Genomic DNA, 17,682 nt, shown 5'->3' with positions numbered 1-17,682 from the left:
GTTTGATTTGCTTGAGAGAGCATGAGAAGTTTCTTCTGTGATTATTACTGAATACACGCTGTAAACAAAACGTCGTTTCAACTTAAAATAATTTGTTACCTCGCTGACTTAATATTTTTAGTTCAGTCAGCTTGAAATGTTAAGTTACTAAATGTTACTTTAAGTGACAACTGGAATATTTTAGTTGACTAAACTAAAAATTTTAAGTCAGCGGGGTAGCACATTATATTGAATTGAAACAACTATTTTTTTTTACAGTGCATGTGTTTGTGAGAGACTGAGATCAGATGCATGTCTTTTCCATGTCTTTCAGGGGTCAAAACGCATCTTGAGGTCGAACGAGTACATGCTTCCACCCAGCGGCCTCATGGAAACAGACCTGGAACTCACCTTTTCCCTGCAGGTACATCTGTCTTGTGTAATTGAACATATGCTGTTTAGCACTGTTTCAACAGGTTTGTGTTTGTCTGAGTTTGATTTACTTACGTCTGTGATTTCATGTGCTGATTTGGACGGGGATAGGTGTTACTTAGGTGAGAATGTCTATTGTCTGAATGTGGGCTTTATGGAAAGTCATGTGATCTGAATATTTTAGGTAATAAAACAGCATTCTGTCTGAATATGGGATGAAAAATACGTCTGATGAAATAAGATTATTTATTAATATGTGGGTCAAAGACATTCGGATTCCTTTCATACCTTTGATGTTCCCAGTCAAACTGCTTATAAATCTCTCATTATGTTATATCATGACCTAATATTGGATTCAATCTTTGTTTTCTTTCATTTAGGACTGGTTTTGTGTTTCTATTTGCATCTGATTAATCGTAAGCCTCATTCATCCGAAAGTAGGCACCTCGTTTTTGAGTGATTTTTTTTTTTTTATGAATAATTTTTACAATATTAATCATCTAAATCATGCTAACAATATGCTTATCATGCTAGAAACTTGCTAATCATGGTAATAACATGTTAATCATGTTAGAAACATGCTTGCAACATGGTAGTCATGCTAAAGACATGCTAGCAACTTGCTAATAATGTTAGAAACATGCTAGCAACTTGCTAATAATGCTAGAAACATGCTAGCAACATGCTAATCATGTTAGAATCATGCTATAAAAATGGCAACAACTTGTTACCCTGCTGAAAAAAACAGCATGTGCTGGTTAGGTAGGTTTTGGTGCTGGGATGCTGGTTAATGCTGATCCTTTGCTGGTCCTTTGCTGGTTTATGCTGGTCCTTGACCAGCAACATGACCAGCATAAACCAGCAAAGGACCAGCTAAAACCAGCATCCCAGCACCAAAACCTACCTAACCAGCATATGCTGTTTTTTTCAGCAGGGTAATCATGTTAGAAACAGACTAGAAACATGTTAATCATGCTTGTAGCATGCTAGCAACTTCCTAATGTTAGACACATGCTAGCAACATGCTAGTCATGCTAGAAACATGGCGTCTATCTATATATCATGTTAGAATCATGCTAACAACATGATAGTAACATGCTAATCATACTAGAAACATGCAAACAATATGCTAATCATGCTGGAAAACATGCTAACAATTTCCTAATCATGCTAGAAACATGCTAGCAACATGCTAATCATGTTAGTAACATGCCATCTATCGATATCTATAACATGCTAGAATCATGTTAACAACATGTTAATCATGCTAGCAACATGCTAATCATGCTAGACACAGGCTAGCAATTTGATAATCATGCTAGAAACATGCTAACAACTTGCTAATCACATTAGAAACCTGTTAGCAATTTCTTAATCATGTAAGAAACATGCTAGCAACTTCCTAATCATGCTAGAAACATGCTAGCAACTTCCTAATCATGCTAGAAACATGTTAGCAAACTTCCTAATCATGCTAAAAACATGCTAGCAACATGCCATCTATCTATATAACATGCTAGAATCATGCTAACATCATGCTAGTAACATGTTAACCATACTAAAAATATGCTAACAATATGTTAATCATCTATCCATCTATCTATCTATCAAACATTAAGCTTTTAAAACTACTTTAAATTCAAACTATTTCAGACTGAAAAACCTCAAACTTAACTTAAAACTTGGAAATCTTGTTTAACTTTTTAAACTTCTTCAACTTTTTTAAACTGTTCAAACTTTTTAAGACCTTTCAAACTTTTTTAAACTTTCTGGTCCAGCCAAACTTTGGTCTTGACAAACTTTTATATCTAGTTTTCTTTCGAAGTTGTAAAAAAATAAATAAAAAACAATCGAGTCTTGTACTTCAAAACATCATATTTAACTCAATGTGTGACTAAAAAAACTTCACATTTGATTCAATGTGTGACTAGCAAGTTGTTTCCAAGTAAATCCTACACCATTTTTTTTTCAGTTGAGTCCCATCCAAAATTTGTTTCTTCCGAAGAACCCTCTGTGTTTTTCCTCGGTTTGGGTCAGATATCGCTCTGGTTACTCACGTAACCTCGGTTCCCTGAGATAAAGCCTGATTTGTTAACGTTTGTGAAGTTGCACAAACCAATGGCGCTTTAGCCCGCCAAGAAGGGCAGAGCCGACTGCCCTATAGGTCGGCGAAAAGCACTATTTCATCAGAATCAAACGACTGAAGCGACAGCCATCGACTTGCGTGCAACTTTAGCACGGCAGCTTACGCAACGCTCGTTCCCTTATCTCAGGGAACCAAGGTTACGTGAGTAACCGGAGCGTTCCCCTTCGAAAGGTAACTCTCGTTGCGTCGTCATTTTTGACGACTGCTTATGGGGAACGTATCCAGTCACGCCGTGCTAAAAGCAAGAACAGAACTAGCTTGCTCAGTAGCTCAGTCTAAGAACACTTCTTGAGGGCCCAAAAAGACCTGAAATAATAAGAGACCCAAGGTCAACCTGAGGTCTGCTTTAACATAACTCCACCCACTAATTAAGGAGGAGAGAGAGAACCAAGCAGATAACACCCGCATCTGTAAGGCGGGCACGTCCAGATTGTAAAATCTAATAAAGGTAGATGGCAACGACCAGCCGGCGGCCGCACAGATCTCCCCAATAGAAATTCTGCTAGACCACACCCAGGATGAGGCCATCCCTCTAGTGGAGTGGGCCTTCACCCCGATAGGGCACTGTAGGTCAGCCGAGGCATAAGCCAAGGCTATAGCGTCAACAATCCACCGTGACAATCTTTGCTTTGTAACTGGCAGCCCTTTAAAGCGACTTCCAAAGCATACAAAGAGCTGTTCTGATTGTCTGAAAGACGCAGAACGCTCAAGTAGACTCTGAGTGTCCTGACAGGACACAGCAGGTTGGGACCCTGTTCACCATCTGCTGTAGGGAGGGCCAGAAGGGAAATGACCTGGGCTGTAAACGACGTTGAGAGCACCTTCGGTACATAGCCACTGCGTGGCTGAAGAATGACCTTGCAGTCATTAGGCCCAAACTCGAGACATGAAGCGTTAGTTGTTTATAATCCAGCTTGACACACTAGGAAAGGCTTTCCAAGCCAAAAGCCCGGCGGCAAGCCGTTACTTTACTACTCATGGCAGTTCACGTCATGTGGCGGGAAACTGGCAATAGCAGTGTGAGGAGAGGAGAATTGCTCTTATGTGGCCACTATCTAAGTGGTAGCTGCTTGGGTGTGCGCTGAATATGAAGGACATGCCCAGACTGAATAAAATTTCCATCACTCGGTGTTGAACGAAGTGATGGATAGTGAGCGTGAGCTCTTCTCAATGAATTTCCAGCCTCAGCGGGATCCTTTTCCTCTCAAAAGTTTGCTTTGCTAGACTCAATGCTCTTTAGTGTGAGCAGCCAGCCCCCGTGAGCACAACGTCAGAGGGGCGTGGACCATGAGCGTCTAACCTGAAGCTGTCAGTATTCTCCTTTTATCCACTAAAAGGATCAAACCGCTCTAGATGAGGGGTTTAATGACCCTCCAGTGTAGAACCTCTGGCAAATAACCATTGGTGACAGCATTCCACTTCAATCCGCCTAGAGTAATGAGCCGCTCGCCGTAAGAGTGTGAAACACACACTGATGAATCAAGGAGCCAATGGAGAATGAGCGCGCGGGCTTTTGCCGGCATGGGATCATTCAAACTCGGTTGCTCAGCTCCGTGACTTCACCGTTTCTTTCTCCGAGCTCACTGAGAGAGGAGAAACGGGAGAGCGGGCTGTCTTATTAAAATAGAGGCTCGCGAGCGGGCAAGAGCGAGACTCGTGCGGTTAGCACATTCCGTCTCAGTAAGCGCACAATCTGCATGGGTGTTTCCCAGACAGGTGACGCCCTTCGTGCACCCTTGCACTGTCCACACTCGCGGAGCGCAGAGAATAGCTCAAGAATTGCGCTTACCAGCCGGATAGCTGCATGGGAAGGCTTCTCGCTTCTTCCGCTGCTGGAGGCTGTTCTACGGCAGCGAGCTGCAGGCTTCTTTTTAGCTATTTGATCACAGAGTCAGCGAAGAGATGGTCTCGTCGCTGAAGGAGAAGATTCTGATGAAATATCGCTTTTCGCCGACCTATAGGGCAGTCGGCTCCGCCCTTCTTGGCGGGCTAAAGCGCTATTGGTTTGTGCAACTTCACAAACGTTAACAAATCAGGCTTCAGTATCGGAGTAAACAGGAGTTTCCCCATAAAAATGATGACGCAACGAGAGTTACCTTTCGAAGGGGAACCGGCATTTACAGCCGACACTTTAACACCGTATCTACACCGGACGTGAGCGGCGCGGCGCGGCGACAAATGACATTAGAATCTATTATGCTGTCTACACTGGATGCGGCGCGACACGGCAAATCCCCGACAGTAATCTGCTGCCGCGTTCTATTTATGACGTGCTCACACAAAGTTTAAATGATTTGCAACGGCCGCTTTGTCGCGTCCAGTGTAGACAGACTTTAGCTGTTGCGGCGCGACGCGGCACGACAACAGTCGCGTCCGGTGTAGACACGGTGCAAGAGTTGCTTTGACGGGAAGTGTGATGGGAAGATTTCATCAAATAAAGTGTGTGTGCTAGCGCTGTCACAATGTTGCTGATAAAAGTGATGTAATCTCAAGCAACAATACGCTCTAAACACTGTACTGTCGTACTTCCTTTCTGTAGTACCCACATTTCCTGAAGAGAGATGCCAACCGTCTGCAGATCATGCTTCAGAGGAGGAAACGCTATAAAAACAGAACTATTCTGGGCTACAAGACTCTGGCCGTTGGTGTTATTAATATGGCTGAGGTACGGACTAAATCGATCATACAAACCCCGTGTCCTGTTCATTGAAGCATCTGTGACCTCTATATTTGACTCTTCTCCAGTAGTAAAGCAGCTCATACTCCCAGCTTTCATGTAAAGTCAATATGTCAATACATATGTTCTCTCACATCACACATTAAAGGAGCCATATGCATTGACATCACAGTGATGGATTGGCCATTGTTGCCACCAGTGTTGGGGAAAGTTACTTCAGTATAAAAGTAATGTATTACAATATTGCGTTACTCTTAAAAAAGTAACAAATTGCATTGATTAGTTACTTTTTATTTTATTAAAATAACTTTTTCTATTTTAATATACGTCAAAATCAAATTTATATCTGTGATTTCAAAGCTGAATTTTCAGCATCATTACTCCAGTATTCAGTGTCACATGATCCTTCAGAAATCATACTAATATGCTGATTTATTATCAATGTTGGAAGCAGTGTTGATTAATATATTTTAAGGAAAATGTGATACTTTTTCAGGAATCTTTGATGAATAAAAAGTTAAAAAGAACGGCATTTATTTAAAATATAAATCTTTTCTAACAATGTACACTTCCGTTCAAAATGTTTGGGGTCAGTAAATTTTTATTCTTACTTTTTTTGAAAGAAATTAATACTTTTATTCAGAAAGGATGAGTAAAAATGATAGCAAAGACTTATGCTAGAAACATGCTAGTAACTTGCTAATCATGCTAGCTAAATGCAAGTAACATGCTAGTAATATGTTAATCATGCTAGTAACATGCTAATCATGTTAGAAACATGCTAACAACATGCTAATCATGTTAGATACATTGCTAGTAACATGCTAATCAAGTTAGAAACATGCTAGCAACATGCTAGTAATATGTTAATCATGTTAGTAACATGCTAATCATGTTAAAAACATGCTAGTAACTTGCTAATCATGCTAGCTAAATGCAAGTAACATGCTTATCAAGTTAAAAAACATGCTAGCAACATGCTAGTAATATGTTAATCATGCTAGTAACATGCTAATCATGTTAGAAACATGCTAACAACATGCTAATCATGTTAGATACATGCTAGAAACATACTAATCATGCTAGTAACAGGCTAGTAACTTGATAATCATGTTAACTACATTGCTAGTAACATGCTAATCAAGTTAGAAACATGCTAGCAACATGCTAGTAATATGTTAATCATGTTAGTAACATGCTAATCATGTTAAAAACATGCTAGTAACTTGCTAATCATGCTAGCTAAATGCAAGTAACATGCTTATCAAGTTAAAAAACATGCTAGCAACATGCTAATCATGTTAGAAACATGCTAACAACATGCTAATCATGTTAGATACATGCTAGAAACATGCTAATCATGCTAGTAACAGGCTAGTAACTTGTTAATCATGTTAACTACATTGCTAGTAACATGCTAATCAAGTTAGAAACATGCTAGCAACATGCTAGTAATATGTTAATCATGTTAGTAACATGTTAATCATGTTAAAAACATGTTAAAAACATGCTAATCATGTTAGATACATGCTAGAAACATGCTAATCATGCTAGTAACAGGCTAGTAACTTGTTAATCATGTTAACTACATGCTAGTAATATGCTAATCAAGCTAGAAACATGCTAGCAACATGCTAGTAATATGTCAATATTTGCTAAAACATGCTATCTATCCATTTATCCATCCATCCATCATTCTGACAGACTGTATTGCCCTCAAAACATTCAAGCTTTAAAACTACTTTAAACTTCAATCTTTTTCAGACTGAAAAACATCTACAACTTTTAAAACTTTTAAAAACTTTTTCAGACTTTCTGATCAGGCTTTCTCAAGCCATCTTAAAGTTTGTCTTGATTAACTTTTTTTTATCCAGTTACTTTTAATTCATCAAAGAATCCTGAAAAAAGTACTGTTTCCAACATTGATACATGTGACACTGAAGAAGACTGGAGTAATGACTGATGAAAATTCAGCTTTGCATCACAGGAGAAAGTAGCTGTTCTCAAACTCATTAGTATGGAAATATAATTGAGTTCTCTGAACTATTAGGTGGATATTCATTGCTAAAAGTAACAAATGAGTGCACATTTTAATTCTTGGTTGTATTTGTAAGAGTTTCTCCATTTGGGGCCACTCGTGTTAATAATAATTAGAACGTTAGAACACTTTATGACTGAAATGTCTTGTTCTTTTGTTTTGAGACAATTATCGCTAAAAAGGTCTAGTCAGTGTATAGGAGTGTTGGTGGCCTTTGTGTGAGCGTGGACCTACTGGTACATTTTCTACAGCTATTTAGCTTTCTGAAAATGCCTGCAATTAATCTCGGCAGTTTCACCCCCGCAAATTCCAAATTCCTCTCTGCTGAGATTCCGGCGATAATCATCACTGAACATAGGGGACATTCATCTGTCCAAGAGGTCGATGGGGAACGCAACCTCGAAAAACCTCGAAAAACTGAGGATTTCAGATGGAGGTCATGAGCTATAGTTAAAAGTGAAAAACAACGACAAGAAGGCTTCTGAAGAATTCTGACTCTATTGTCCATGTGTTACTTATTTCTGAGTGTTTATGGTTTAAAGGTGATGCAGCACCCGACAGATGGAGGCCAGATTTTAGGTCTCCATAGTAACGTGAAGGAAGCACCAGTGCGTGCAGCGGAACTGAGTGTTTATTCACTGTCCAGTCAACCTATTGACCCAGAGGATGGCAGCGGTCAGCCAGAGACAAAGGCCAAAGCTTCAGGTGATTCAAATGTATCAATATATTAAAATAGAAAATGATCTCTCAGGACACATTAAATACAGTCAAGCCCGAAATGATTCATACCCCTGGCAAATTCTGACTTAAAGTTACTTTTATTCAACCAGCAAGTTTTTTTTTGACCGGAAATAACACAGGCTTCTCCTAAAAGATAATAAGACGATGTACAAGAGGAATCATTGTGGGAAAAAAATATTTCTCAGCTTTTATTTACATTTGAACAAAACGTGTCATGTCTAAAATGATTCATACCCATTGCAAACTGTCACAGTCTTTGGGAAAATCCAAAGTTCTATACCATTCCAAATAATCTACGCTGTTCTAAAGCATCCTAATTACCCTGATTCATTGGGAACCGCTGTTTTAATCAACTCAACAGGTGAAAAACAGAAGCTCTCTGCTGTTGGTTTGTGGACAGTCATGGCTAAGACAAAGGAGCTCACTGAGGACCTGCGGCTGCGCATTGTGGCTGCTCACAAGTCAGGAAAGGGCTATAAGACCATATCTAAATGTTTTGAAGTTCCAGTGGCTACAGTGCAAAGTATTGTTAAAAAATACAAGATGTTCCGCACTGTGAAAAATCTCAGAGGACGTGGTCGGAAGCCAAAAGTGACACCTGTGCTGACCAGGAGGATAGTGAGAGAGGTAAAAAAGAATCCAAGGATCGCCACCAAGACCATCCTGATGAATCTGGGCTCTGCTGGTGGCAACATCTCAAGGCGGACAGTCCAACAGACACTGAACACCGCTGGGTTCCACAGACGCAGACCAAGGAGGACACCACTTCTCCAGATAAGGCACACAAAAGCACGCTTGGCCTTTGCAAATGCTCATCTGGACAAAGAAGAAGACTTCTGGTCTTCTATTTTATGGTCAGATGAAACAAAAATTTAATTGTTTGGCGCCTTCATTTGGTGTAAAAAAAGATAAGCCTTCAACCCTAAGAACACCATCCCCACTGTCAAACATGGTGCTGGGAACCTAATGTTTTGGGGTGTTTTTCAGCCGGTGGACCAGGGAACCTAATCACAGTAAACGGCACCAAATCAAAATTCTCAACAACAACATCAGCAGTCTTCAGAGAAACTTGGCCTTGGGCACCAGTGGACATTTCAGCATGACAGCGACCCAAAACACACAAAAGTGGTGAAGAAATGGTTAGCAGACAAAACATTAAGCTTTTGCATAGGCCCAGCCAGAGTCCTGACTTAAATCCAATGGAGAATCTGTGGAGGGAGCTAAAGATCAGGGTGATGGCAAGGAGACCCTACAACCTGAAAGAGTTGGAGCTCATGGCTAAAGACGAATGGGCAAAAATACCAGTGGAGACATGAAAAAAGCTGGTCAGCAATTATAGGAAGCGTTAGATTGCTGTAGTAGCCAATAAAGGCTTTTCTATTGATTATTGAGAAGGGTATGAATAATTTTAGACTTGCCACTTTTTGTTCAAATGTAAATAAAAGATGAGTAATGATTTTTTTCCACAATAATGCCTCTTGTACATCGTCTTATTTTCTTCTAGGGGACGTCTGTGTCATTTCTAATCCAAAAAAAAAAATATTGCTGGTTGAATAAAAGTAACTTAAAGTCAGAATTTGCCTGGGGTATGAATAATTTTGGGCTTGACTGTAGGTACAAAACAGTATTTGTAGTTTGATTTTTTTTTAAAAAGACAAAATTTGAATTCTGAGACTTTGTTTTATACCAAAAGTAACCTGCTCTGTAGTATATGTTGCGCATTGTCAGTGTCCTCTTTGCTATGTGATGTTTTTTTTTCAAGGTATGAGAACTTGATACGTGGCATAAAAGTGCCATGGTTTGTCAGACGTAGCATTGTTATGATGGAAATATAAATACAAATGGTTTGCCGTTTTATACATTATAAAGCACTTTGGAAATTATGCCAAATAGCACAGAAAATGAATCTGCAAAGTTGTCGATTTTTGAAATGTTAAAGTGAGTACATACATGGGAGAGGTACTTCATATATATGGCATCTTTTTTTACACATTTAAACCAATTTTTAACTGAAAAAATGCAATCGGATAGACAACAGACAATAGATGTTTTTTTGCCTGTGGAATTTCATAATGACACATACAGGCTAAATCTTTAACCACTACACCAAACCAGTCCATATACCCAGTTGTCTTTGCAATTGCATGATTGTACAAACTGCAGTATTCCATCAGTGATTGGGTTTCTTTGTGTACAGTCATTACACTGACTTAAAGATGCTAATGGGCAGTTTGAGTGCATTAAGCTGCAATAAAGATAAAAAGTCCCCCGGAAACACTCTCTACCACAAAACATCCTCCCATCCATCATCTCAGAACACACATAAAGAAAAAGTGACTGATGCTGCGGTACATTAAAAAGGGAAAGTAGCTTCAGCAACTCAAGTGTTCTCAAATTGGAGTGATCTTTTGAATGAAGCATTTTAATGCTTTGGGTTTTTTTCTGTTGGACGTCAGATGGTACTGTATGCCTGAGGCCTTTGCTGGATTAAAATGTCAAGTACCATGGGGTCATTAAATGTCTCGTTCTCCTGCAGACCGTTCTCCTGATATGGATAACTATTCTGAAGATGATGATGATAGTTACTCGTCTGAGCAAGAGGCGAGTGATGACGCTGTTCAAGGCCAGGTCAGGATCAGTCATGTCTTTATCATTGTTTCAAAAAAGTAATTTTTTGCTTTGAATGTAGTCTGCCAATCTCATTTCTGTTAGTTTGCGGCCCATAACTTTAAAACAATACGGTATCCAAGATGCAATCCACTGATAGCATCTTTAAAAAAGGATCTCTACCTAACAAAGGCATCACATTTCCTGAAATTATGTTTTAGGACCTTTATGACGAAGATGACGATGTTCAGCGGAAGCCAAAAAAATCTAGGAGGAAAATGATTAGAACCACATCTATGACCCGGGTATGTACAAATATACTTCCTCTGCATTTATCCTGGGGGGCCAATAGCAAAGATCTGAGCACCCACAGAAAGTGATTGGACCCATAATTGAGCCCTGGGGAACACCATTCGTAAAAACACCTTTGAATCCCTGTATTATACTATATTACTGTAATTTAATCCACCCTATGCTTGTTTCTGCATGTAGGCATGTTGTCAAAGCAGTACAGTTAGATGACCTAATCTGCTATCATAGATTAATTGTCTTGAAACAAGTCCCTTCAGGCTGCTACCTGATAGAAACATACATAAATTGGCTGTGTGTCCTAAAGGTGGTGTTTGGTTCAGTGCTATCTAGTTCACAGAAGGTCACAGAAGGTGATGTTCTAATCCTCTTAAGCTAAGCTCACCATCAGGGGCACATCAGGAACCCAGGATCAATGTGTAAACTAGAGCAACACTAATATAGATTTTCTTTACACTTTTCTGAATCACATTTTGAAACCCACTTCATATTAAGTGTCTAGCTACTGTGCTTACATTTAAAGATAATTATATGATACAGTGCACTAATTGTGTAAATACATGTTATTAGGCTGTACTTCCATTTATAAAAAAAAAAAAAAAACCCTGCATTTAATTACTTCCATAATTAATTTCTGTAGTTACATCTATAATTACACTGTTGACTTTACCTCTACTCCTTAACCTACACATACATAGCAGTTAAAGGAGAAGTTCACTTCCAGAACAAAAATTTACAGATAATGTACTCACCCCCTTGTCATCCAAGATATTCATGTCTTTCTTTAGTCGTAAAGAAATGATGTTTTTTGAGGAAAACGTTTCAGGATCTTTCTGCATATAGTGGACTTCTATGGTGCCCCGAGTTTGAACTTCTGAACTTCCAAAATGCAGTTTCAATGCAGCTTCAAATGGCTCTAAACAATCCCAGCCGAGAAAAAAGGGTCTTATTTAGCAAAACGATCTGCTATTTAAAAAAAAATACAGCTTATATACTTTTTAACCCCAACCACTTGTCTTGTCTAGCTCTGCCTGAACTCCCTCAACTTAAAAATCATTGCACATTTTTTTTAAAAGGATTGTTTTATCTTCTTTGGAAGTTCACTTTGCAAACACTGAGTCGGTACGTATGCAGCAATGTAGGATGATTTTAAAATGGTTTTTGAAGTTGAGGGAGAAAATGAGATGGGAGCTTTTCGAGCTGCCCTAACTGTTTTAAACCAGGGATGCACAAACTACTCATGCACTTTGCAGAGAGAGACATGACGAGCATTTGAGGTTAAAATTAGGGCTTAAAAACAAGCAGAATCGATATTTTAACGTTTCTGTTCTTGCGTTCCTCATTAAACATTAAGTTCCGAAAACGGTTTTCTAGAAAAAATACCGGTTAATTATGTTATTTTAATAGATAGATAGATAGATAGATAGATAGATAGAGAGATAGAGAGATAGATAGTGTGTGCCTTTTAATAACATGTTTGGCATTATGTTTACAAATGATTAAACCAAATTCCGTGTTCGTGTCATTTGAACTTAATGTCTTTAAAACCGAAAGTAAATGAGTTCACCTGGAAACTCGTAACAAATGCGCCAATAATTTTTTTAAAAACAATTTTCTTGTTTGATAATACTAGCGAAATAAGCCCCTTCAAGACCATCCGCTTAACATCCTGACCACACGTCTTAATCTGCGATAAAAAACCTGTTGACTTATTCCTTACGTAATATACATGATAGCCTATTATAGGCTATTTTCACTCAAACAAAACAGAACTCCAGATAGTGGATATGATTTTACATTTAATGCAAAAAAGTAAAGGTAAAGGAAAACGTAATGCATTGTAACATTATAAAACAACAACAGATTTTTTTTTTACATTTAACTCAACAGATCAAAAACTTCAATTATAATATACCAAATAGGCTACTGGAAAAACTGGATGGGCTTCAGCAAAAGTCAATCTATAGCCTACTTAAACTACAAGTTTTAATTAGGCTACAATAACTTAAACCTAAACATACCTTTGCACATGAAACAGCCTGGTGCTTGGTAACCTTAAGCTCGTCGCATCAGAAAGGGCTCTGCTTATGACGTCTGCTTCGCGGGCATTTCACGTTGTATGCGTCACCATCGCATTTGCGCACACAATTTGAATTCATGTTTTTGGTCTGCCAAATTGACATAATAAAGAGAACGATAAAAATACCGTTATTAACCGGTTAATTTGGAATTTCTTTTTCCGTTTCTGTTCAGAACGATTACAATTGATTTTGTTTTCGTTTTTGTTTTTGTTCCTGTCAATGTCATTTGTTTTCGTTTTTCGTTTTCGTTCCTTGAACCGGTTCAGAGCCCTGGTTAAAATGTATAAATTGTATTTTTAGTCAAACCATTGTCAAATAACGCACAAACAAATTCTACGAAAAGAATGCAAAAATGGTTATGAGGCCATATCTCCGTAACGGTTAGGCAATTTGCTTTGGGTGTGGTTGACTTATTTTTAAGGGAGTCACCTTTTTGACTCCTGAATCCTTGCCGAGTCTAGCGATACCAAACATGCCAGGTTTTACCTTATGGTTTGTGCTACGTTGCAGTTTAGCACTTAAAAACATTTGTCAATATCTCAGAAACCGTTATTCCGATCAACACGAAACCACCGTAGGAAATTAGAAACATAGCATGCCGGCTATACACTAATGCCCAATTGTCAAAATTTTGATAGTAAGTGGCAAAAAATGCAAACCAAGTCAGCCATTTTTTCTCTTCTGATATATAAAAATGTTTATAACTCCAAAAGAAAAGTAGATATTTTCACCAAATTTAATGAGCATTTTAAGTTAAAACGCATAAATTGTAATTTAAAAAAAAAAAAATAACCAATCGTTTCGCTAGATAAGACCCTTCTTCCTTGGCTGGGATCATTTACAGCCACATTTGGGAACGTTTGACGCTGTATTGAAACTGCATTTTGGAAGTTCAAACTCGGGGCACCATAGAAGTCCACCATATGGAGGAAAATCCAAAAGTTTTTTTTTCTCAAAAAACATAATTTCTTTACGACTGAAGAAAAAAAGGCATAAAGTTTTATTTAATACTGCTTATAAAAAGTACAGCAGAAATGGTAAATGCATTTATTCTTTTGGTTTTACCAATTTTACCGTTTTAATTAAAACCAAATATTATCAAAAAGTTCCGTCATTATATACCATATTTCTTTGAAACTGCGATCCTAACATGTATTGCATTGATTAGTTGCAGCCCAGAAGTCGTTGCTGACATGTACTCTCTTAATTTCTCTATAGCAACCCAATTTCAAGCAGAAGTTTGTTGCTCTCCTGAAGAGATTCAAAGTATCTGATGAGGTGAGAATTTTTTTGTGTCTTTCGTAAGTTACAGCAGAGAGAACTCAGCACTCTCCACTCTTTTCTTTGCGGCCCTGTGCTTCGTAATCACAAAATCACTTCAGCCATGAAATTCAACCTTTATAAAAACAGCCCTGGGACTTGGCAATGATTGATCTAGTAGCTGAAATGTGAGAGGAGCTTTGATTTTTGCAGTGTAAGATATGATGTATATCTCTTCTAAAACTACACTTATTGCTCTGCTCTGAGAGGACACATGGGGACATGACTTAGGTCATACGTGCTTCTCGAGCCTACAGGCAAGATTGAGTTAGCTTTGTGGTCTCATTGTTAGAGTCTAAGCTTGTTAGTGGGTAGCTGTTTGACTCTTTGACTTTCTCGTCCAGTGGAAATGATCCAGATTTATTTGGCAATCAGTCCAGCATCTTCCTGATTCAGGGTGATGACACAGTTTTGTTGCATTGGCAGGTTGTTCCCATGAGTAGCATTGCCAACGTGGGCTTGTCAATGCAACAGCTCACTTTGGGTGTGTCTCAAATATGTAGCGTATTTCAAAACACCTATGACGTAAACCTGTGATTGACATTTAAAAAAACGACTTCACTTTTGGAGAATTTCCAAAGAGCAGTTTAATCAAGGCTTTCCGGCTTTAAAACATTGACCACCGTTCACAGCAACGCAAAATCATTGCATTCATTTGAGCACAACTAAGTAAAACCACTCTATGGTGGTTTGCTGGTTTAAGTTGGTTTAGCTGGTCCTCTGTCCTGGCCTGGCTAGTGTTGCGCTTTTATAAGCAGGAATAGTGGAGCAAAACAATGTTAACATAAAGTCTGTTTGTGTGCTGACACATTTTAAATCAGTGTCCACTTATAAAGGATGAATCAGCTGTGAACACGATATAGCACTTAAGATGTAAAATGAGTAATATTTGTTTATTATGTTGGAAGTTAAATAAAATAGTGTAAATTCACTGTTTTATGTCTTGCAGTAGGATGATCATTTATATGCCCTCTTTACTTTCAAACCATCTCTTACCCTCTTTCTCTCTTGTTTACTTTTACACAAAGAACTTTCTGTCTTTTAGTCTCAGCTGCCTGAGGAGATGCATTTTATAGTATGAATGGGTCATGACTGGTGATTGTACTGTCCTGTGAAAATTATGGCTATAAAAGATAGGATTGAATGCTTGGTATTCAACACATGCTGGCTTTTTAAAAAGAGCAAATTGCACAACATCCTCAAGTCAGATTTTACCACAAAAAACTTTACATCTAATTTGTCATTTAAGAAGAACTTCACTTCCAGAACAAAAATGTACAGATAATATACTTACCCCCTTGTCATCCAAGATGTTAGTGTCTTTCTTTCTTCAGTCGATAAGAAATTATGTTTCTTGAGGAAAACATTTCAGGAATGTTATGCATATAATGGACTTCAATGGTGCCCCCAAGTTTAAACTTCCAAAATGCAGTTTAAATGCAGCTTCTAAGGGCTCTAAATGGTCCCAGCCGAGGAAGAAGGGTCTTATCTAGTGAAACGATTGGTCATTTTCTAAATAAATTGACAATGTATATACTTTTTAACCTCAAATCTTGTCTTGTCTATTCTCTGTGATGCGCATGCATACTCTGTGTAATCCGGGTCAATACAGTTAGGGTATATAGGTAAATTGGTTTAGAAAATGACCAATTGTTTCGCTAGATAAGATCTTTTCCCTCGGCTGGGATAGCTTAGAGCCCTTTGAAGCTGCATTTAAACTGTATTTTGGAAGTTCAAACTCGGGGGCACCATAGAAGTCCACTATACTGAGAGAAATCCGGAAATGTTTTCCTCAAAAAACATAATTTCTTTACAACTTACTGAAGACAGAAAGACACATCTCGGATGAGAAGAGGGTGAGTAAATTATCTGTAAATTTTTGTTCTGGAAGTAAACTTCTTTAACTCTAATATAAAATACTGTGATTTTTTATTTTTTTTTTGTTTGGCATGAATTTAAGGCAGTACATCACATACTTCAATATAAAAAAAACATATTTTTTTTAATTACGCCAGTGGTGATTATAGAGGGCAAATTTGTTGGAAACTGCCATGAAGTCTTGTTTTAAAAGTTTTGTTTTAAAATGTGACCTGGTCATGTTCTTGGCAGGTTTTTGTGAGATTTAATTTTTTTTTCTTTTTTTTGTTCAAAAAGGTCTTGGACTCAGACCCAGTTGATCAGACGCAGGAGGTTGAAGATTTGGATCTTCTATATGACAGTCTGGAGGTTTATAACCAGAGTGACAGCGGACCAGAGATGGAGGATAACGAGAGTCTGCTCAGCACTCCCAAACCCAAACTAAAGTAAGAGCCATGAGTCAAAAATTCCCAGAAGGTTCCAAAAAATCCTGGAAAGTATTCAAAATTTCTGGAATGTTTCAGAAATTTACTGAAAGGTTTTCAAAATTTCTGGAATGTTTCCAAAATTTACTGGAATGTTTCAGAAATTTACTGGAATGTTTCCAAAATTTACTGGAATGTTTCTGAAATTTACTGGAATGTTTCTGAAATTTACTGGAATGTTTCTGAAATTTACTGGAATGTTTCTGAAATTTACTGGAATGTTTCTGAAATTTACTGGAATGTTTCCAAAATTTACTGGAATGTTTCTGAAATTTACTGGAATGTTTCCGAAATTTACTGGAATGTTTCTGAAATTTACTGGAATGTTTCAGAAATTTACTGGAATGTTTCCAAAATTTACTGGAATGTTTCAGAAATTTACTGGAATGTTTCCAAAATTTACTGGAATGTTTCTGAAATTTACTGGAATGTTTCTGAAATTTACTGGAATGTTTCTAAAATTTACTGGAATGTTTATGAAATTTACTGGAATGTTTCAGAAATTTACTGGAATGTTTCCAAAATTTACTGGAATGTTTCAGAAATTTACTGGAATGTTTCCGAAATTTACTGGAATGTTTCTGAAATTTACTGGAATGTTTCCAAAATTTACTGGAATGTTTCAGAAATTTACTGGAATGTTTCCGAAATTTACTGGAATGTTTCTGAAATTTACTGGAATGTTTCCGAAATTTACTGGAATATTTCCAAAATTTACTGGAATGTTTCTGAAATTTACTGGAATGTTTCTGAAATTTACTGGAATATTTCCAAAATTTACTGGAATGTTTCTGAAATTTACTGGAATGTTTCCGAAATTTACTGGAATGTTTCTGAAATTTACTGGAATGTTTCTGAAATTTACTGGAATATTTCCAAAATTTACTGGAATGTTTCTGAAATTTACTGGAATGTTTCTGAAATTTACTGGAATATTTCCAAAATTTACTGGAATGTTTCTGAAATTTACTGGAATGTTTCCGAAATTTACTGGAAAGTTTCAGAAATTT

The 17,682-nt window shown here is 37.7% G+C and overlaps 1 protein-coding gene across 4 annotated transcripts in view; it reads left to right on the top strand.

Moving 5' to 3' along the window:
- The window catches only part of LOC141338557 (phosphofurin acidic cluster sorting protein 2), a 94,674-nt gene that overhangs the window by 36,131 nt on the left and 40,861 nt on the right, over positions 1-17,682 (top strand). For all 4 annotated transcript variants that reach the window (XM_073844139.1, XM_073844137.1, XM_073844138.1 and 1 more), the window contains exons 3-9: positions 314-403; positions 5,097-5,222; positions 7,815-7,977; positions 10,550-10,641; positions 10,842-10,925; positions 14,229-14,288; positions 16,485-16,633. In XM_073844139.1, coding sequence (XP_073700240.1) covers positions 314-403; positions 5,097-5,222; positions 7,815-7,977; positions 10,550-10,641; positions 10,842-10,925; positions 14,229-14,288; positions 16,485-16,633 — 764 coding nt within the window. The remainder of the gene's footprint in view (positions 1-313; positions 404-5,096; positions 5,223-7,814; positions 7,978-10,549; positions 10,642-10,841; positions 10,926-14,228; positions 14,289-16,484; positions 16,634-17,682) is intronic.

This window comes from Garra rufa, chromosome 7 (genome assembly GCF_049309525.1).
Source record: "Garra rufa chromosome 7, GarRuf1.0, whole genome shotgun sequence".
NCBI lineage: Eukaryota > Metazoa > Chordata > Actinopteri > Cypriniformes > Cyprinidae > Garra > Garra rufa.
Note: the sequence above shows the minus strand (reverse complement) of the source record. Positions and strands in the feature narration are given on the sequence as shown.